Source organism: Neomonachus schauinslandi, chromosome 9 (genome assembly GCF_002201575.2).
Source record: "Neomonachus schauinslandi chromosome 9, ASM220157v2, whole genome shotgun sequence".
Lineage (NCBI taxonomy): Eukaryota > Metazoa > Chordata > Mammalia > Carnivora > Phocidae > Neomonachus > Neomonachus schauinslandi.
The window spans coordinates 31,991,917-32,014,640 of NC_058411.1; the positions used below are offsets into that span (position 1 = coordinate 31,991,917).

General features: G+C 42.1%; 1 protein-coding gene across 1 annotated transcript in view; it reads right to left on the reverse strand.

The window, feature by feature from the left end:
• Positions 1 to 397: 397 nt before the first annotated feature.
• The window catches only part of RAD51B (RAD51 paralog B), a 565,004-nt gene continuing 542,677 nt past the window's right edge, over positions 398 to 22,724 (reverse strand). The window contains exons 10-11 of the mRNA XM_021679523.1: positions 9,925 to 10,003; positions 398 to 481 (exon numbers count right to left, since the gene is read on the reverse strand). Coding sequence (XP_021535198.1) covers positions 465 to 481; positions 9,925 to 10,003 — 96 coding nt within the window. The 3' untranslated portion in view covers positions 398 to 464. The remainder of the gene's footprint in view (positions 482 to 9,924; positions 10,004 to 22,724) is intronic.

Genomic DNA, 22,724 nt, shown 5'->3' on the forward strand with positions numbered 1-22,724 from the left:
AGACCCCAATTCCTTTACACCCACTCTTTTTATATGGTGGACAATACTTTATTCGGAAATGTTCCCTCCTGTAATTACAAATCCTGTTAGTCATCCTCCTCCTCTCCCCAGGGGGATTGTGGGCTTTAATTAATTAACGTGGCTAAACCGCTTTGAGGTGCCTGGTTGAAAGGTGCTATATAAGTGCAAATTATTATTATTATGGCTGTTGACATCCCATGGCGGCAAAGCCTTCAGCCCCACGCATCTACAGACCTGAACAAAGGCTTCTTCATCCTCACCTTCCCTGCTAGGTCTGAGATGGCTGGCTCAATGGTGTGGGGGCAAATCTGTTACCATCTCAACATCAATCAACTAATTAATCCCCATTATGTTGGCTTCCGTTTCCTTCTTCCAAGCAGCACCATCCTGTTTCATTTCACAAATTGTGCCCCCAGCAGCTCTAGACAATGGTCATAGTGTCCCTATGGCTTCTGTTGGCCTAAAGGAGAGAAAAAAAAAAAAAAAAAGAGGGAGAGAAAATAAGTTTGAAAAAAAAAGTGTCATCATGAAATGTACTAACTTCTCACTAACAGTCTAAATAAAACTTTCCTTCCAGCTGTAGTCCCCTTGCACACGTACATACCTTTCTATTACCTAGGGAGCCAGCAGCCTCACAAACCAGAGACACCCAGAAATACAGCATAGGTGTGGGGTAAGGTCCCGCAGCCCCAGCTTGACCACTGATGGCTACAGACAAAAGCTCTTTCTGGGCTGGGTGGGAAGAGGTCATCCAGAGAGGTGGGAGCCCCTCTTTGGCTTCCTCCACTAGCTCCACGTTTCCCCTGAGAAAGCCAGCTGCCATCTGTAGCCAGGAAGCCCTCACAAAGACAGGGGACCATGATTTAGATGTTTTGTGCTGCACCTAGCAAACCTCAGCCCTTAACAAATGCCCAGTACTTCCACTGTGATGGTAGCCATTGAAAGCAGCCCTGTGGGGGAGACGTGGCCTCTTGAAGGGACGCTGCTGACCAAAATGCTCCTTACAAGGTTGTGCCTCAGACCCTTTGTTAGCGTGGACGTGGGTGAGCCTCAGGGGGTCATGTCTTCATCTGCCTCCATTTATCCTCCCTATTGAAGGGCTCCTTCAGGACATCGGTCAGTCTCTGTGGGAAGTGATTTGGAGGGCAACAAAAGAACTTGGGCCCTTTGGGGGGCCTTCAGAATTCAGTAAACATCTGGACACGGAAGGCCAGGTTCTCAAGCAGTCTAGCTGGGGAGATGTCAAAAGAGAGAAAAAGCTGTGTGTGCAATGCAATCTCTTAGTTCTGTGGCAACATTTGTTGGAGAAAAACACAGCCGCCCCAGTAGGTAGATAGGAAGATTTTTCAAAAGCTCCTCTATTTGTCAGTTTTTGTGAGGGCAGAGTACTGTTTGTCAGCTCTTGTGGCATGTGTGAGGAAGCAGAAGTTTCGCATGGCTGGGGAGCAGCATGTGATGGATGTTCCGATTCTCTATGTACGCTGAATAACCCATGGTTGCACAAGCCTGTCCTGGGAGTTGTTGTTAAGCATTTCTGTTATCCCTGAGGTTTGGAAAACACTTTCTAGTCAAGGTGACTTGTTAGATTCTCATAATGAGCACATTTTAATTGATCAAAAAATGAAGTACTAAGGCTAAGGGATTTACATTTCACATGGTGAAATACAGGATCTGAACTCTTGACTCTCAACATTCCCTTTATTATTGAATCAATCCATTAGAACACATTAGTCAGCATGATTCAACATTAGTCACATGGCACTAATCAGTATTCCCCAGGGTTCCCAAATCTATCCTCAAACAGGGAAAGAAACTGGCCTCTATCAAGAGACAATCAGGGGCTGACGTCCAATTCAAGCCCCTCTCCCCCATGCACACTCTCAGGAACTTCCTCAGTCATCCATTTGAAATGATTCTATTTCCTTTATCCATATCACATTATTTGAACCTCAATAATAGGTGTCACAGTTTGCCTTTGATCAAACTTATTTTGTTTTTGAGCTAACTAGATTTTGAGCTACTAAAAGAGAGGGACCATTTTTTTTTTTCCAGGCTTATATCCTCTGAACACCATGGTTTACAAACTGTAGATACCTCAACAAATACCTGCTGAACTGAAGTCACTGAAATGGAGCTTAAGTCATATTCCAGAAAGAACACCAAGTCCTCTTGGAAGAAGTTTTCAAAGAAAATCAACAACCTGAATTGATTTAACATCTTTTAGTATTATTACCTGGGCATTTTCACAAATGCAAATTGTTAGCTCTGCAAAGATAGCCAAATGGCTTCCAGGTTCTAAAAGAGTGTGGATCCAGTCTAACTATAGTCCAGGCCTTGGAATAAAGTTTTTTTCTATAACCTTATTCCAACTGACATTTTGTTCCATGTTTAAAAAAATGTGGAGACAGGAAAAAACATTTTGGGGGAAAAATGTGTTTAGTCTATGACTTTGGACCAAAAGTCATACCCTGCTTTGTGCTATAAGCACAAGTAGCTCTTGTTCAAGTATCTTTCTTGCATAGTGTATAATAGCAGAACACATACTAAAGTTTCGGCTTGACAGAGATTCTGTTATGGTGGGGGACCAAGATTTTTGGTGCTGATCATTGATGGCATTACTGATTGTGATACCCTACTTCTCTGCTCTAGACTCTACCAAAAAGGGTACTGATGGCATTTTTAACATACAATATTTACAATACAATACTTATGTTGCATTTCAACATGCTAAGAGCCCAACCCTAGGGTCTGTACTACTGCACCCTGGGGTCTAATCTCTGCAACAGTGCTCCTCTGAAAGGGATGTGTCACTGAATATTCATCTCTCCTTCTCTCCCATGGTAAAACTCCCAAAACTTAGCTGGGAACATGGACACCCGGATAAACAACTGCATTTTCCAGTCCTTCTTCCCATACATCTACAAATTGGCCAATATGATTAAAGTAGAAATAGTGTGTGTAACTTCTGGTTAATATCTTAAAAGAAGGAGGATGCCCTTTCCTCCATTCTCTACCCCATACAAACTCTGCTACAAATTCTGGATGGAGGTCATGATGCTGAGCCATTGTGGACCATGACAACAAGGGCAACATCCTAGGTGTGATGGGGCAACAAGCTAAGAGCCTGGGTCCTTGGACAAACACATGGGATGAGCTGCTATACTAGCTCTGGACTGTATTCCTCTGCAGTGCTATGTGAGAAAGCAGGAAACCTCTACTTTGTGTGCCACTGTTAATTTAGATTGTGATTCCACCCAGCCAAACTTACAACCCACCTCAAGAACTTTCTTGAGGGATTGATTACATTAGTGTGACTGATCCATCCTAGCTTAGGATTTCAAGATTCAAGATTCAGGACAGAACTGGTATATCCCAACAGAGGCTCATGAAGCCTGAGAAATGAGTTACCAGAGGGGCTTCCGTGATGGAGGATGAGAGGATCCAAACCCATTTCTGATTTAATAAAATCTTAGGAGCCCTGAGTGCCTAAAAAGGGCTACAAACATAATTTTGAGGCAGTGAACACCACTTTGCCTTTCTGGAACTCAGTCTGCTGACCTGAAAATAAGGGTGATGGACAAAACTAAAATCTCTCATTCTTGGAAGTGTATATAGCTAACTTTGGGAGGAATTAAAGTAATTTTTGTCAACTAATCATCTTAGTATATGCATAAAGCACATGTGTTGTGCAGAAGATCCCTCTAGAGACTATGGAAAGATTATACCCCAATGGCAGAGATAAAAGAGGCATCTATAAAGAATACAAAGAAGACTGCCCATGGAAACATGACAACAAACTTATAATTACACACAGCTGTGTAGAAATTGGTCCACTACCTCCAGAGGAAGTTTAAATTGGTAAACGTCCTTGGAAAGCAACTTGGGAATATATAGTAAAGATTAAAATGTGCATACCCTCTGAGCAGTCATTCCACTTTTTCTATATACCTACAGAAACTCTCATACCAGCATACCAAGTAGCACGTGCAACAGAATTCACTAAGTTAACAAATGACTGAAGTTTCCATCAACAGGGGAATGGATAATATGGTATATTCATACAATGAATATGGATACCTCATTAAAGTGAAAGAATGTTCACTATGATACACTATGTGTATCAGTGTGGATAAATTGTAAAAACACAACGTGAAGTGACAAAAGCGAGTTGTGGAATGATGTGTATAATAAACCATTTATGCAAACTTGGAAAGCACTCAAAACAAATCATAATATTATGTGTGGATTCACATGTAGAAAAGTTCTTCAGCATGACGAGAAGGATGTATACAAAACCCTGGAGAATTTTTACTTCTGTGGAGGAGTGTGAGGCAGGGAAGGAAGGACTGGGACAGGTACAAAGGAGTTTTTTATTTTGTCAAGTTTTATACCTATAATAAAAAAAGACCTGAAGCAAATGTGACAAAATTTGAACATTTGCTAATTCTGGGTGTTCAAGTCATGGGTTTTATTATTTTCTGTCCTGTTCTGTATTTAAATTTTTTTTTTTTCACACTGAAAACAAAATCTCTCTTTGAAGCTGATAGCCAGAATAAAAGAAGTAAACAAAGCAGAAGGTTGGTGTGAGGAGATATCATGGACGCAGGGAATGTGAAATAAATGTCAAAAAAGAGGAGAGAACTGGCAGAGGGGCATCCTTCCTCATTTTCCCCGGAAAACTCCTCCCTGACAGGTAGGCAGGAACCACAGAGGTCAAGGCCTTGGCCTGCCCCAGCTTTCTGAGGCTGCAGGGGCACCTGGCAGCCAAGAGACAACGTGACAGACCTGCTCTGCCCTCTTGTCTGTGACCTCTGGGAGAGGAGTTCACTCTCTCTGCTCCACTGAATCCCAGGGCTCTTTGCCCAGGCTCCCACAAGAATGCCAGGCTATGCCAGGTGTGTGGGTTGTATTTATGAAGGAGACCTCCATACCTGGATGGAAATGGATTGAGAATCTTCTGGGTCACATTGAGTCTACCAGGCAGAAAACATTTATATGGGTTACTAATTCCAACTGAAATCTGATGAACTTAGATGGTAGTATTTGGGGGAAAAGAATTTTTCAATAAATCATCCATTTGGCTCAGTGACTAAGAAAATGGGATGGGAGAATCTAACCCAACTCTGTGACAAGGGAACAAATAGAGGAGATTAATGCCTCTCCCAATAAGCTTCAAAAGGCGATCAAACAACCATTCTTGATTTTACAAGAAAGATGAGGTGCATAGCTTTCCAGCTCTTAAGAAAAATCATTGTTTCCTTGTTTTCTGGTTTCTTCTGAGTCCCTATATTAGGTGGCTGGAAAAACAGGAAACTAGCTTCATTTGCAGAGTCTTCTCTGGACCCATCTCAGGGTGCCCTGGGCTCCCCTTGAGGTTCCCCAGCCCTATCCCAAGGTTTATGCTGCTCATTCAGGCTTAAACTAACAAAGGACAGCACCAGAATCCAAATTCAACCTGTCCTACCTAATTTTAATTTTTTAAAAACAACATAAAAACCACAATTCTGTCCTACCAAGAAACTAAGCCATTATCTTATGTCCTTAACAACCTGGCTTTTGTTTTTTAAATGCTCCCTGGATTCCGAGGAAATGGAGAGAGTAGGGCAAAGGAAGAGTGAATAAGGAGGAGGCCCTGCTGACTTGGCCTCTTCACCCTCCCTGGCCAGCCCCGCTTCCTTACCAAGTCGACAGGCCTCCACGGCCATGAGACCAGGACGGAGGCCAGGCCGGCTCTGGGAGAGCCTGGCCTGGGGGTTTCCCGGGGCCTCCTGCAGCATCAGCAACACAGCCTGGCTGTTTTCAATTACAGAATCTTAATCTTTATTTCTGGCCTGACCCAGAGGTCCAGAGGTCCCAGCTGTGTTCTGCGGGGGCACAACATTTGGGGCTTGTTGGGGAAACAAAGAACACGACAAGAGCAGAACACGGGTCAAGTTGGAGTTCCCTGTAAATGCTCCCTTCCCTTCTGCGGCCATGTGGTTTTTGTGGGCCCATAATTAAGGCCGATTCCCAAAGCCAGCCCCTGCTTTTTCCTCTCCCCTAGGTTCCCGCGCCCCTTAGCCTCACTCTGAACCGGCCAAAACTCTCAGCTTTTCTACCCAGTGGGCGCAGGAGAAGAGGATTCATGGGAGCCACCCCCACACCCTCCACCTTTCCCACCTCAGTTGCACAAAAGGTCTGTCTCTCCCTCTGCTGGGACCTGGCCCGTCTCAGAGCCTGAACCATCAGGAAGCTGATGGCTGTGAGCTTCCACTCCTTTGGGGCCAAGTATTTCCAGGGTGTTGAGCCCAACCATGAGGCCACGATCTCGACAAGTGCAGGATAGACAAAGAAAACACAAATAGCAGAGCATGACCATGGGAATGGCCTGAGCAGGCGGCTTCCTGAAAATGCCGGGAGGGTGGGTTTTCTTTTTACTTTTTCTTTTCTTTTCTTTTCTTTTCTTTCTTTCTTTTTTTCTTTCTCTCTCTCTCTCCCTTTCTCTCTCTCTCTCTCTCTCTCTTTTTTTCTTTTTGCAAAAGGAAAATAGTTCCGCTTTCTATTTTACGACAACAATAGCACGGACTGGCTCCTTCAAGTATTTCAAAAAGCAGCCTGAGAAATCTCTAACCAGGCCCCTCAGTCTCTCCGGCCTGCGGACGTATTGTTCCTCCCAGCCCAGGGAACAAAGGGGCAGGAAGGGTATAAGGCCCCCAGTTGCTGGCTCTTCTTAGCATCCTAATCCTTGAGAACTCTTGAGGGGAATGGCCTGTGGAGCTGGGAAATCGAATTTTGGCCTCACCTTTTATTTCCACCCTCTGCTTATGCACACAGGAGCACTTCAGGTATTATAAAACCTCCTGGTGAGCAGGCTGGTAGGAGTCTTGGACTTGCTAAGGGGATAAAAGGCACTGAGGGATCATTCCCACATTCACTAACCCCCTGAAAAAAGGGTAGCCTATAGGAATTGTTTCTTCTTACCACTCCAGGCTGGCTCCATTACAAATCCCGAATGTCCAGTCCCAAGGGGCTGGGCTGGCAGTTTCTTTTGTAGTCGGTAGCTGCCCTCCCTCTTCCAGCCCTTCCCCTCTCTGTCTCTCTGCCCCTCAGACATGGATTACATTCCCCCCCACCCAATTCCTCAGTACTAGGTACCCACCAACCTCCATGCCAACTTGGGGCTATCATGCCAGAGCAACCCCTCACATAAGGAAAGCTTCTTGGCCTTGGCTGTTGGTATCTTTCCAAGGTTATCACCCAGGAATCAAAGGTTTCTTTGCCTTAAACCTGGGGAATTGTGTAGGTGGGTTTTGTTTTGTTTTGTTTTGTTTAGCTCAGTCATCTGGTAAGAGTGGGGGGAAAAAATAAGCTTTTATATTCTGGTGTGTGGAGATCTCAAGGTACAACCCTGCTGAGCTAAGTGATGAAAAGTACGCCCTCTCCTAGGAGAATCAGATAAGCTGAAGGGTTAAGGCCTTTAGAGGTCACCCAGGCCAATGACTACAGTCCAAGTAAGAAAAACATTTTGCACTGTATGTACACAAATTCATAACGAACACACACTGTCACACAAGAAATATTTCATGAAACAGTGCAATACGTGTGATGTAATCTGATATTTTCTATTCTCCTCTATTTGATTTTTAAAAATTCTGGTTGTGACTCATTAATTTCATTTCATGACCCACCAGTGGGTTGCAACACAGTTTGCAAAGCGCTGAATCAAGGTCAACATTGTCATTTTCAAGCTGACAAAACTAGGGTGACAAGAGATTTTTCTCAAGATCACACCAGAGCTGGAACAGAAATCCACGGGGTCTCTCCACTAAAGGAGGGATCGTCATCTTTCTCAGGTTCAGAGCTCCTTTTTGTTTTCCCAAAGTCTTGGGAGCACACAGCTATTGGGGAGGGAGTGCCCAGAGGTTTGTATTCAGTGGCGTTCCTGCTAGGGGCAGAAGGGTTCTGCCGCCCCAGAAAACCTTACAGAGGGAGGTGTAGCTGGGGGAGTGGGGTCGAGAAAAAGCTTCAAAAGCAACCAGGTGAGGCACTGTGGCCTCCCAGACATTTTTATTTACTGGTCGGGGTTCCTGCATCATCGGACACTTTCCTGAATTTTTCTCTTTCCTGGACACACAGCTGTAGGTCAGCCTCCTTTAGTAATCCACCTTCTCCTTTGTTTTCTGGCTTTTTCTAATAGTCTTTGCAGATATTTAACCTCTACCAATTCATTTTATTTCTAGCCTCTACTCTCTGTCCACAATTCCTATTTCCTGTCCAAATCATGATCGTAGCAATGAGTGCCAGAGAGGCAACTCTGTGAATCTTGTTCCCACAAATATTATCCTAAAAGTATCCTAAAAGATTAGGTCAGGCTTAGAAATGCTATTTACCAAAAGGCCCAGGGATCAAGAGAGAGGCACTGTATCAAGGCTCTCAATACAAGCCATCTGGGCAGAACTGCCTCTTTGCTTCCTGAAATTGCCTTGTAGTCTTCCATAGAATTTCTTAAAATCTTCATCTAAATTTGCTACTTAGTTGATTTCTAATCTTTTAAGAAAGGCTCTAAAAATGAAGAGCCAAAAGCCACACGGTGTCCTGGGTAAATAAAAGTTCAGCTTTCTGATTGCTTATTAGTTATACACCCTTAGAGAGTATGTAACAAAGGGGCCTGCTGTTTGCTTTGCTTAATCTCGTCTTAAAATCTCTGCTTCTTTGTCAGAAAACAATATTTGCAATTGTAAAAAAAATATTTACCAAGGAACTTGGATAGCATAAGTCAAAGGCTAAGAGCCAAAGGTCAGTAGTTCTTACCCCAAATTTCCCTGGACCTGAGTCCCTGCTGTGGGGCTCAGCTGCACCAAACAAACAAGCTGCTTTCCGGGTCCATTAAGAAGCGGGCGTTTTAGAAGGGGAAGGAAAGGGAAGGCTGCAGCCTGTTCCTCGGTCCAAAGCATGAACCCTCCGGCCTACCCCACAGAATTCCTGCTAGATCTCTGCAATGCAGTGTGTCTCCATGGGAACATTGTAAGGGCTCTCCCTGTTTCATAAACCTGGGAAAAGCACTCAACTTACAAAATCCTAAAGGGCAGATATTCCTCCCATCGACAGCAATGCCAATATGCTCCCCTGGGCTTCAGACCAGATGTTCCCCCGTGCATTCTGTGGGGAGGGCCTCCTGCCTGACAGTGGGGGACAGATGTGCATCTGAGCACCTCTGTGGGGACCGTTCCCAACCTACAAAGCAGCTTTGGACATCTGGCTCTGTGAGCTAAGTTCAGTGGTGTTCGAATTTACCTCTCATGTTCATTATTTTCTGCAATCACCAGAAGATCCAGCATTGGGAACCAGGCCTGTAGATCAGTGAGTTCCAGGTTGTGGCGTGGGGGCACTCAACGGTGAGTCAGAACTCCACTCCTCCTGAGTCCCAGGCCCCTGTCACCAGAGCCGGTCAGCAAGGCGTGGTTCCCAGTTGGGACTTGGGTAAAGGGACCGGACATGGAGTAACCAGAAAGAGGCCGAGGAAGTAATGCTCACGGAGCCATGACAAAGTGCCCCACAGGCGGCCAGACCAAATGGTTTGTCAGGTCCTCCACACTGGTGTCAGAGGCCTACTGCCCACTTCCTCCCTCCATAGGATCTGCGAAGAGGCCTGGGGGTTGGCAGTTCCTAGATCTGTGCTTTAACCCTCAGTCTTTGTTGCACTCTGTTAGGAAATTTAGCAGTTCTCCCCCAGCCCTACCTCCACCTTCTGTTAAGTTCTTGCCACAACTGCCAATCTCTTTTATCTCATTAGGATAAATATCATTGGCAAATTCATCTTGGCCTTTGATTCTGTTCCGAAGTAGCTTCTACCAGGAGCGCACCAGCCATAGGCAGCACTGGGCATAGTCAGCTTAAAGAAATGGTTTAATCCGAGGATCTTACCTTGAAGAACCAGGCCTTCCTTCTTAATGGTGTAGGCAAATGAGGTGAAGGGAGCCAGAGGGGACTTGGCGATGAGAATCTGCACACAAAGCATATTTTGCCAGGGCTGGTCAAAGGGCATATCAGAGATGACCCTCTATTCATTCCCCTTCCCATTTTGAGACAAAGTGGGGACATGTGACTACAAACTATAAAGTTTATTTTAAAAAATTATTTTAGAACCAAATGAGTGTTATTCCTTCAATCAGCTGGTCATTTTGGAAAGCTATACATTTATCCCAACTATTCGGCCACTGAATGCCATATTCCTGGGCCGGTTCTTCTAGAAATGTTTCATTATTTTATGTCACATGCTTAAACAGCTACCTTTCTGCCCAAAGATAAACCTAAACTGATTCTCTAAACTTACTCAGAAATTTAGCTATTTTGCTAAAAAGAAATTCAAAGCTACCCTCAAAAGATAAAGATTTACCCTCATTATAAATATTCAAAATAACTTAGTAAAAGCAAAGCCATGATAATTTGCTTTGTTGGCCCCAACTCTTCACCAAGGCTATTCATACCGTTTGCCATGTGACTACATTTCCTCTTACTTAAGGTGTAGGTGTTTCCCATGGTCCTGGACCATGGTTTTGGCCATATAACTTGCTTTCCTAATAGGTTCTCTGCCAAGGCTTCGAGAAGCCTCTCATATCTTCACTTGCTCATGTTTCCGCTAACTGCCAGATAAAAACATGTCCACGCTAAGCTGCTCTCTCAGAAGGAGGCTGAGAGACACCTGGAGCAGCGCTGGCCAGCCAGCCCCAGTCTAAAGAGCTGACCCCCAGGAGAACCATGTACCCATTGGTTAAATGCTTATTACTGCACACCTCTGAGATTTGGGTGTGGTTGTCCTGAAGCATCATTGGAGCAAGAGCTGACTGATATACCAGCCAACACACAATATCAAAACTATTTTGAGCAGTGGCATTCTCCTAACAAAATACCTCCTTTAAAAGGGACAGTTATTTGATCATTAAAAAAATGATTACCATTAACAACGATTACCATACTTCATATGGTTCCATAGTAGCTCTAAGGACTGGTGAATTATTTTATTATAACAAGTCTCTTGAAGGAAGATGAAAATCAGTTTCCTGCTTTAAAAAGTAACATTGTCAAAGATAGTGACAGTTTAGCACAGAGCCACTTAGGTAATCAGGGAGGCAAGAGAGAAGGAAGAAGTACTTTCAAATAACCAGAAGGCTTATGTGTAATATCTCAATTTATCTCCGTTCAACAAACATTTACTGACTGTCAACTATGAGAAATGGTGGTATAATGTGGTGAAAGATCACAGGTTGTAGTCATAGAGTTTGAATCTCGGCTCTTCCACTAATCAGCTTGGTGCCTATGGCAAGGCCTGCAATTTTCCCCTCATAGCCAATCTCCCTTCTTCTTTTTAGTTAATAACTCCCCAGGTTTCAACATTTCTTTGCCTCTTTTGCAACTGGGTGTGGCCATGTGACCAAGCTTTGACTGACAGACCGTGAGTACAAGTGACAGGTAGCACTTCCAATATTTTGAAAACTTACGTTTTCATTAAATAATTATGTGCTCTCCGCTTTCCCTTTCCCTCTTCCCAAGGGCAGGGACCAGCTTCAACCCCATGGAGGTGGACATCCTGGGAGATGATGAAGCAACACGGGAGAAGGAAGTGGGGTAACCTCATAAAGCATCCGCCCTTCCCACCTGGGGTCATCTGCCCATCTCAAGATAGAGCCACTTTCCTGAACCACTGAGTTCCCACTGTTTTTGTTACTATGGTGTATATAGCCTGAATTCTAACCAATACTGTGGCTCTGCACAACCTAACCTTTTGGATTCTCCATTTCCTCACATGTAAAATGGGGATAACAACATCCACCTAAATGGGATTATTGTGAGGATTAAATTAAATATATAAAATTCCTGTCACAGGGTCAAACTCACAAAAACATTTCCAAACAACTCATCACATATTCTTCCCAAGTGCTTCCCTTGATTTTCACTCATCAAAAACAAAAATACTTTACTTTTACTGGAAGGATTCAACTCAAGTTAACTCTCAATAATTTTTACTACTGCTCCAAAGTTATCTAGATAAACTTGCTCATCATTCTCAGAACCAATGAGTAGATGGTATAGGTGGGCATTTGCATCTTCATGTCAAAAACATCTCCCCTGAAAATTAGATGGAACCTTTCTGACAGAGATAGTTTAGGGATGGTTCAATGTGAAGTTTATGGATGCCCCTTGGTAGGAGAATGGCATAACAGAAGAGAGGACAGTGCTTCCCAAACTTCCATGTGAGTATGAATCACCTACAGATCTTGTTGACATGCAGTTTCTCATTCAGTAGATTTTGAGTGGGGCCTGAGAATCTGCATTTCTAGCAAGCTCTGAGGAGATGCTGATGCTGTACTCCACAGACCACATTTTGAGCAGCTGGCTTCCAGGAAATTAGCCTGACTGAAGAATCTAAGATGAAGAAGCAAGAGACAGGAGTCCTGGAGCCCATTAGAATGCTAGTGTGATAATTCAGGGATGAGATGACAAGGGCCTCAACCACAGCTGTGTCAGAAAGAATGGGAAAAAAGGAAATGGAGAAAAGAAATATAAATCCTTTAGATCAAAGAGCAATAGAAATAAACTAAACATATCCCAAACCTCAGATCTTTATTGTCTGCATGAAGCAACTGGACATGAAACCAAAAGGATATAAATAAATAATAATCAATAAAGTATCACACTATATTTTTGAAAATTATATCACCATTTTTACTTGATAGACTGCAAAATCTGAGACTCAGGAAAACAAAGGATGTGATATTCCAGTGTCATACAACAAATGGGATCTAAGCCTAAGCCTCTAGCTCAGTGGAGCTGCCTCCATCATTTGAATGCTTCCACTCCCAGCAAGCACAATGCTCACTGTGAATAAAGCCAGGAGGGCCTCACTTGGAGGGACTTCACACCTGGAAGGACCTCCCTTCCAGGGAATCACTGGGTTTGGGCAGGTCATTGATTAATGTCCTGTTCTTCCTGTGTAGGGTTTAAAATGGGTTATCAAAAGGATGGTTTGTATGCAGTTAGAAAGAGGAAGTGATCAGTTATGTCAGATGAATCCCACTTCCTTTTTTTGGTAAGAATTGCCAGATTAATAGATGAGAGAGCTACCACCAACATGAAATATCTGATTTTCAGCAAAAAATGTAACAAATATTCAATATCCTTCTGGATAAAGGGAAGACATGTTGGGCTGGATGCTAATACCATTAAGTAGATCTGGAAGTGACAAGAAGATCAACAGCAACCTCTAGTAGAATGTACTGGATTCTAGCCTTGGTCCTGTCAATGTTCAACATTCTTACTGACCTGGATAAAGACAATGATGTAATCAACCGTACCCATACAACAAATATGGGATCCACCAGAGAACAGAACTAACAAAAATTGCCACCCTGACGGAGCTTATATTCTAAAGGAAGAAAAAGATAATAAACAAAACAAATAGGTAGAATATATGGTATATTAGATGATTATGCATGCTGTGGAGGGAAAAAAGGCAGAGAAAGATCAGAGAAAAGGGTCAATTTTAAATAGAGTACTAAGAGAAGACCTTACTAAAAAAGGTGACATTTAGACTTGTGGATCATGTCATTAAACACATTAATGGGATGCTGAATATGGTAACAGAAGACAAAAAATTTAGAGGTGTTGGGTGGCCCAGTCAGTTAAACGTCTGCCTTCAGCTCTGGTCCTGATCCCAGGGTCTGGGATAGAGCCCCGTGTTGGGGTGCCTGCTCAGCAGGGAGTTGGCTTCTCCCTCTGCCTCTCCCCACCATCCACTCCCCTGCTCATGCTAGCATGAGCTCTCTCTCTCAAATAAATAAATTAAATCTAAAAAAAAGTTTTATATTGGATTAGATCATCATAATATCAAAACAAATCTCAGTTTAGTTAGAAGGTTGGGACAAATCCTACAAATATTTTAGAATGAAATTTTATTGAAACATGTGTAAGGCCTTGTCCTTGAGGACAGAGGACCAACTACTGGTTACAGAATGGGGGACATGAGATTAAACATTCAGAAAATGGATTAGGAGTGCTAGTTAACTACAGTTCAGTGTGAGTTGGTTGTGGGATGTGGTTCACAAAAATCTAGTGTGGTCTCAGGTTGTTTCAGTGCAGACACAGTATCTGGAACAAGAGAAGTGATGGTCCTTTTCTTCTCATTCAGCAAACCATACTGGGTGCAGCATGTTTGGATCGCAGCCTAAATTCCAAAGGGGAAACCGACAAATAGGAGAACAACTGGCGGAGAACCATCAAGTGGTTAAACACGCAAAGCAACCCATGACCACAAACACTTCAACGCAAACATGATGTTAAGAGGTCTGGGGTGAAGGTGCATATGGCTTTTAATATGGGTTTTCTTTCTTTTTTTTTATATGAGTTTTCTGACATGAAGATTCTGTAGTGTTACATAGTAGAGAGGGGAAGTGTAAATTCATTTTCTAGACCAACACATTTCAGAGAAAAGGTGATGTTTGCCATGTATCTTTGTGACACATACAGAATCTTCCCTTTTGAACACTTGATTGAATACCCCATGCCCTTGTGCCATTCTGCCTTTCAAACTACAAATTATCCTTTTCTAAAGCAAACAACCTTCCCTAGTAGATGATTTGGGCTGTTTTGTTTTCAATGTTCAGTCATCCCATAAATGTGGGATGTTCTAATCATTGTCTGACTTGTGCTGTTGTCAAGTATCATTCCACCTTCTTCAATAATGACCTACAGGGAGGGTCTGACTGCTTAATAAAACTCCAGGGCCCTAGTGAAAAATTTTTATCATACTCAACCCTGTGTGCAATGTGTGAAGTTGGTTTTAGAATCCTCTGAGGGTTCACAGAAATATGTAGTTGGGCAAGAATGAGTGCAGACACAGTGGCTCAGAAAGCCCAAGGCCCCACAAGGCAGGTGTGTCACATTGTGAGCTGTTATCCCCCCTGCAAATAGCCAGGTTGTTTTTTCTTGAATATTTCCTTCATATCAGACTAGTTCAGCTTTATACTCTAATGAATATATTTTCTCCTTTCTTCACCTATTCTTGCAAGGAAAGTGGTCATCAATATTTTAAAAGTTTTTGGAGGAATACTTAAGGTATAGGTGTGCTGGGTCCCAAATCCCACTACTATCTGGACATAATTTCCACTACTCGTGCCACCCACTCATCTATCCATGTACTTATTCAACCCACAAATATTTACTGGGCACTTTCCTTTGTGCTAGGCACTGTTCTAGACGCAGGGGATATAGCAGGGGGTGAGACTTACACGGTCCTTGCTTTCATGGAGCTGACATTCTGGTAGCAGAACACAGACAATACAGGGAAGCCTTTAGGCCTTTGGGCTTTTCTCACATTGACATTCTACCATGAATTCCTCCTTCCTGAGCACTCATTCATTCATTCAATCCATTCATCAGTAAACATTTATTGTTGGGCCAAGCAGATTCAATTTGCACTGTGTGAATTTGCATTTTCTAAAGGATTGCTATTTCTACCTCAGTTTACTTCTTAGGTATATGTTCTGAATTCTCGATGGGATTGCAAAGATCAGGGGCATGTTCTTTGATCCCACACCCATTCCTTTTATAGGGCCCAATCCAGTGCTTTGTACAAAGTGGGCTCCTAAAATGATTGATGGGTATTTTCCTCACTGTTCTTTACTTTATCCCTGTGCTGTTTGTGTGAAGGTCTCTCCCAATTTACATGTGAAAACACAGAGGCCTAGGTATTCTAAATAAGATGTGGAAAGGGAAGTCAGCCCTTGGAGCTCACTAGCCTCCCCTTACAGACCCTATTCTCCTTCTTTTATGTCCCTTCAAGTGCCTGTTTGGCTCTGAGCAAATAAATTGTCAACTGATTCTCTTTAGCTCTAAGGTGACAGCTGATTTAAACCTTCCAGTGTTACCCTTCTAGTGTTTGCATTTTAATATAAGACTCCTGAAGGAGAGTAATGGATCTAAAACAGTGGAAAATCCTACAGGAATGGGGTGGGTGAGGGACCTTCCGTGGTTCCCATAGTAATGATGATGGTGATGATGATGATGATGATGATGATGATGATGAAGAAAACAACAACCCTTTGAGGTAGGCAACTTATAAGTGCTGAAGTCAGGATTCCAGCCCAAGCCAGCTGGTTCTATAGTCCATACTTTTAACCACCAAGATGGTAGCCCCCAATTTGTCATGCACAGATCAGTCTACTTCTCAGGGATAATACATCAAATGAGGCAGAATATATAACAGCAAATAAAGGCATTTTTTCCTGCAGCATGGATATTGCACAATTCAAGACAAAGAAGGGAACTGGATAGGGCATCCATGCAGGTTGCCTTGAATGTTCACAAGCTTCCACACCGGCAGTCTTGTTCCTGCCCTTCTTTTCTGAACGTCCAAATCCTACCTATTCCTTGAACCCTACAAATGCCACCCCTCCCAGAAAGTTTATGCCAATTTCTCCAGCCTGAGGTAATCTGTCGCTAATCCCATCACACTTCATCTATACCTCTCTAATAGCGCTTACTGCTTTCTCCACGGTTCCACAGTTAATGTTACCTGGGCTCACTGCGATGTATTTGAAGGTAGAGACCGTCAACATCATTGCTGCTTCTCCTAGTCCCACCAACCTCCAGTATGGTGCCAAATATATAATAGAAGCTCAATTATAAAACCCAACAATGGAGGAGCAAATAAATGCACACACTGGTGACCCTCAGAAGCCCTGACTCATACCCACTTTGAGGACTTAGTTGGCACCTCTTCCCAGAGTTGGGAGACTTAGAAGATGCCATATAAAAGAGCAGCCTGCCCAGTCAATCACTGCCAAGATTCTCAGCTTGGGCAGGTCCAAAGTCAAGTCTTTGGTTTCAGCTTCCTATAGCATCACATGTTTTTCCTGGCCTGATCCCACTTCTAAGAGGCTCAGAAAGTGGAAAAGGAGCCATAGAACAGAAAGTGCTGGCCATAGGAACCTCAGGCCTCCTCCAGTATGGTGACACCTTCTAGGGATAGTGCCTATGTCCTTCTAAAGTGTAGATGTGACCGTCCCCTCATCTGGAGCAACCCAGACCAGGCCTTCTCCTTCATGGGTGGTCAGGAAGGCCAATGTGGAGCAGACGGCACAAAGATTTCAGGAACCTTGGGTATAGACTATCCTGGAGGCTGCTTTTATAGAGTTCTGGTCCTGGCAGTTCACCTGAGTTCCTGCAGTACAGCCCCAACTTTAGGAAAAAGTGAGTTTTGACTTTATGGCTCAAGAAAGTAGACATGAATAAGCAGCCATGTGCTGAGGGTAATCTGCCACCAATTCTTCCTCTTTCTCTTCTCTAATTCTTGTGCCAGGCAGGCTTCCTTGAACACTGCTAATGAATCCTTCCTCTCTTCTATTTCCTTCCCCTTCCCACCCACTACCCCAAATCTCACACTGGTTGGGGGTGAAGGGCAGAGTAAAACCAGCTGGCAGAGGACAAGAATAAGCAGAAGAAATTCTTCCGGTAGGGGCAGGTGGTAGGCCTGGCTTTCTTTCTATCCCTGCTCTCTGCTACAAAATTTAGAGCCCAAAGACAATGTAATATGTTGAGCCAAGACAACTGGGGTGAGAAGCAATTGGGATAGCTGAGAAATACGAATTTACAACCATCCACAATTTCCTATTTTGGTACTTAATTAGCCCTGCTTCAGTTTCCTCTGTGATCAGCAAGATTATGTGGTTGTTGATGAATTCAGCAGTGATGTCCTTGTTGAATGCATCTGATACTTTCATCAGCATGCAAGGGTCCTTCTGAGAAGCAAGGAAGGAAACCTCCTGACTCTGAAATGTCCTTCAACAGGGACCCTATTATCTCACTTCAACTGGATGCCTGGGCTAATAAAACCCATTGCTGAGCTAAACAAACCTTTCCTCTAGCTGTGCCAAGTGTCTGCAACAGAAGTCCTTCATGCCAGGGATTTTCCTCCTTGTCCAAGACTTAGAAAAAGGTTGTTTTCTCAGCTGCTTTGAAGCCCAGGAAGACAGCCAGGGAGGCAAACAAGCCAGTCAGTCTTGCATCAGATAATTCAACAGGCTTTTGATAACCTCAAGTCTTCTGTCTCTTCCTCAGGTTGAGCTAAACTCTCCAAGCCTAGGGACAGAAGGGCCGGAAATGCTCCAGACAGGAAGATTTCTGTGGCTGGAAGGAGGCCACAGGGCCAGGGGGACCTGAAGTATACCCAGAGATCCTCAAAGGAATTCCCTAGTCATTGTGTTAGGAGAGCTGGAGGGAAAGGTGGCAGAGGTCCAGCTCCCAGTCCGCATCTGGATCATATACTGATTAGAATCTGCTTCATCACTTGGAAAATCACTCTCCACGGAATGCTGAAGTGTCAGTACCAACAGCTTTGCAAGATTATGAGGGGAGAGTAGAGAATGAGTTTAATGGCATCTAAACTGCCTTCTCAAAATAGGGGAGAAAGATCTGTAGAAGCAATATAGTACTGGAAAATGACAAGGTGGAAAAATGAACCATATTTGAGCAGGCATGAACTTATTAATTTATCTACATGTGGCCTGTTTCACAACTTTCCCCACAGAAATTAGGGGCAGAGATTAAGTTGATCTGAATTGCTAATGAAATATAATTCTAGACTCAGAAGATTCTCCTAGAAAGTTTGGCCCTGAGGCTACAAGATCTTATTCCCCAATAGAGTATCACCATACTCTTTTATAACATCTCTCTGGTGATTATTTAAAAATGTTTATCTATAATACACCAGGTTCCCAAAGTATATAAACTAAAAGAGCTAGCTCCCTAAAGAAAACATTAATTTCCTCAGACCAATAGGATATTAACTTAGTAAATTATGATAGTAATTCTTCAGGGTCAGAGTAGCATTTTGAGTTTATTATTTTTTTCCCGACATTTTATTATGAAAATTCTCAAACATACAGCAAAGTTGAAAGAATTTTATAGTAGGTACCCATAAACCTATCAAGTAGATTCTACCACTAACATTTTATTATACTTGTTTTTATCACTTATCTATTCATCCATCCATCCATCAGCCCATGTTATATTTTTGTTGTTGTTGCATTTCAAAGTCAATTGCAAACATCAGTGCACTTTCCCCTAAATACTTTGGCATGCATATAGTTAACTATATGCTTAATACTTGTTCATATATTTTAAAAACCATGTTGGTTTTTTTTTCCAGTGAATTTTACATGAGATTTGAAAGGGTTAGTGATTTTTCCCAAATTATACTAACATCAGAGAGAATTTAGTAACTACACATATATAGATAGCTTACAAATGTATACAGTCAAAGAATATGGGTCATTCTTTCTATATTAAATATCAATTTTATTGAGGTATTACTTATATGCAATAAAATTCTTTTTTAATATAGACACTTAAGCTATAAATTTCCCTTCAAGCACTGATTTAGCTGCATCACATAAGTTTTGGTGTGTTGTATTTTTGTTCTCACTTTCTCAAAGTATTTTCTAATTTCCCTTGTTATGTTTTCTTTGACTTATTGCTTATTTAGGAGTGTGTGTGAGTATGCGCTTAACTTGCACACATTTGAGAATTCCTCACATTTTCTTCTATTATTGATTACTAATTTTATTCCACTGTGACTAGAGACATTTACATGGTTTCCTTCAGGCTCAGTTTGTGGTGTAATATACGGTCTGTCGAGAATGTTCCATGTACATTTGAGAAGAATGTGTTATCTGCTATTATTGAGTAGAATGTTCTACAAATGCCTATTAGGTCTAGTTGGTTTATAGTGTTGCTCAGGTCTTCTACTTCCTGTTGACCTTCTGTCTAGTTGTTGTATCTATTATTGAAAGTGGGTATTAAATCTCCAAGTACTGTTGTTGAATTGTCTATTACTCCCCTTCAATTCTGTCAGTTTTTACTTCATGTATTTTGGGGTTCAGTTGTTAGATGCATATATGTTTATTATTGTTATGTCCTCCTGATGGATTCACTTTTTTATTCTTTTAAAATGTCCTTTTTGGGGGCACCTGGGTGGCAGAGTTGGTTAAGCACCTGACACTTGATTTTGGCTCAGATCATGATCTCAGGGTCATGGGGTTTAGCTCTGTGTCAGGCTCCACTCTCAGTGTGGAGTCTGCTGGAGATTCTCTCTCTCCGTCAGCCCCTCTCCCCACTTGCACTCTCTAAATAAATAAATAAAATCTTTTTTAAAAGAGAGTCTTTTTGGTTCCAGTAATAATTATTTTTTTAAGATTTTATTTATTTGAGAGAGAGACAGAGAGAGCATGAGCAGAGAGAGTGGCAGAGGGAGAAGGAGAAGCAGACTCCCCCCTTAGCAGGGAGCCCAGATATGGGGCTCGATCCCAGGACCCTGAGACCACAACCTGAGCTGAAGGCAGATGCTTAACTGACTGAGCCACCAAGGCGCCCCTCCAGTACCTCCAGTAATAATTTTTGTCTCAAAGTCTATTTTGTCTGATGCTGGTAACCAGATCTCTTTTGGGGTTACTGTTTGTAAAAGGGTTCCTGAAGCCAATTTCAATGTATGTGTATGTTGAGGCTTCCCCACACCAAGAAGCTATCCTCAGACACCAGCAGCGTGTCCAAGAATTCAACTCAATGCTGACACTATCTACCTGGAGACAGAATCAGATTCCACACGTAAAGGACTTAGTCCCACAAGACTGCCTTCCACTTCAGATGCCAGTCACAAGTTCATGTTACCTGTGCTTCTGACAAACTGGCCACATTTCAGAGGTCCCAATGACCCCTCCAACTCTGGATGTCAATCACAAGTCCAGGTTATTATCCATACTTCTGACTGACTGGCTATAAGTCAGAGGTTCCCATGACCTCCCCCTTGGGTTCAATTAATTTGCCAGAATGACTCACAGAAATCAGAAAAACCCATTTACTTACTAATTACTGATTACAAAGTATATTAAAGGATACTAATTAACATCCAGATAAAGAGATGTATAGGGTAAGGTCCTGAACAAAGGACCTTCTGTCTTCGTGGAACTTGGGGCCTGGCATGGTGGCATGTGGAAGTATTCTGGATCCCAATGTGGAAGCTGTCTAAACCACCTCCTTCTGGATTTTGTAGAAGCATCATTATGTAGGCATGATTACTTATTGCCCACTGGTGATTGATTCAACCTCTAGCCCGTTTCCCCTCCCTGGAAATCAGGGTGTGAAATTGTAAGTTCAAACCCCCATTCATGGTTGGTTTTCCTGGCAACCAGACTGCATCCTTAGGTGCTTTGCAAAAGTCACCTTCATTAACATAAACCCATTTGTGGTGGAAAGGGCTTGTCATGAATAACAAGACAACTATTTCACCTTTATGGCTCTGAAGCATTTTCAGGAACTGGAGACAAAAGGCTAAGTATTATAACAAAAGATGCTCCATTTCTTACTGCTCAGGAAATGCCAAAAGTTTTGGGATCTGTGAGCAAGGAACTGTGGAAGAAGACCAAATATATATGAGAAATATATTTGGGTCATCTAAATCACAATATCACCATTTGCATGGTATGTATTTGTCCATCCTTTCAACCAATTTGTGTTTTTGACTCTAAAGCGTGTCTCTCATAGACAGGATTTTGTTGTATAATATACTTATACATACGTACATACATATATATATATATATTTATCAATCTCTGCTTTTGATTGGAATATTCTGCCAATCTCTGCTTTGGATTGGAATATTTAGTTCATCTACTTTTAATATAATTATTGATAAGGTAGGATATGTCTGCCATTTTGCTATTCGTTTTTCTGTGTGCCTTATGGATTTTGCTCCTCTATTTTTCCATTACTGACTTCTTTGTGTTAGATATTTTTCTAGTATACCATTTTAATTCTCTTATTCCTTTTACTATACATTTTTGAGTTATTTTCTTATAGGTTGCTCTGGGAATTGCTATTAAAATTTTAATTTTAAACATTTTAGTTCAGACTGATAACACTTTAATTTCAATTATTTATAAAAATTTTGCACCAATATAGCTCCATTATCCTCCTTTCTTTTGTACTATTGTTATACAAATTACATCTTTATGCATGTTATCAACATAGTTTTATATTTATTGCTTTATGCAGTTGTCTTTCAAATCAGATAGGGAAAGAAAAGAACTACCGAAAAATACATTCATACTGTCTCTTATATTTACCTATGTATTTACCTTTACTGACGCTCTTTGTTTTTTCATGCGGATCTGACTTACCCTCTAGTGTCTTTTCATTTCAGCCTGAAGAACTCCTTTAAGTACTTCTTGTAGGTCAGGTATACTAGCGACAAATTCTCAGATTTTATATTTCTGAGAGTGTCTTATTTTTTCCTCTTTTTTTTTTTACTTTATCCTCATTTTTGAAGGATAGTTTTGCTAGATATACAGTACTTGGTAGACAATCTTTCTTTCAGCAGTTTGAATATGTCATTCCCCTGCCTTCTGGCCTCTATGGTTTCTGATGAGAAATCATCCAACTAATTTTATTGAGGATCCTTTGTATATGAAATCACTTATGACTAATAATTGAATAGCTAATGATCAAAAAGATTCCCTAAATACCTTGAACCAGTAAGTCTCCCCACCTTTGCCAAGGGTCTCTCTGTGTGTTGATGCATGCCTTCAACACTCCAGCAAGCAGTTTAAAACTCTGTCTTAACCTTTACTTCTTGCTTGCATAGAGCCTTAAGGTCAGCCAGAAGTAAGAGCATA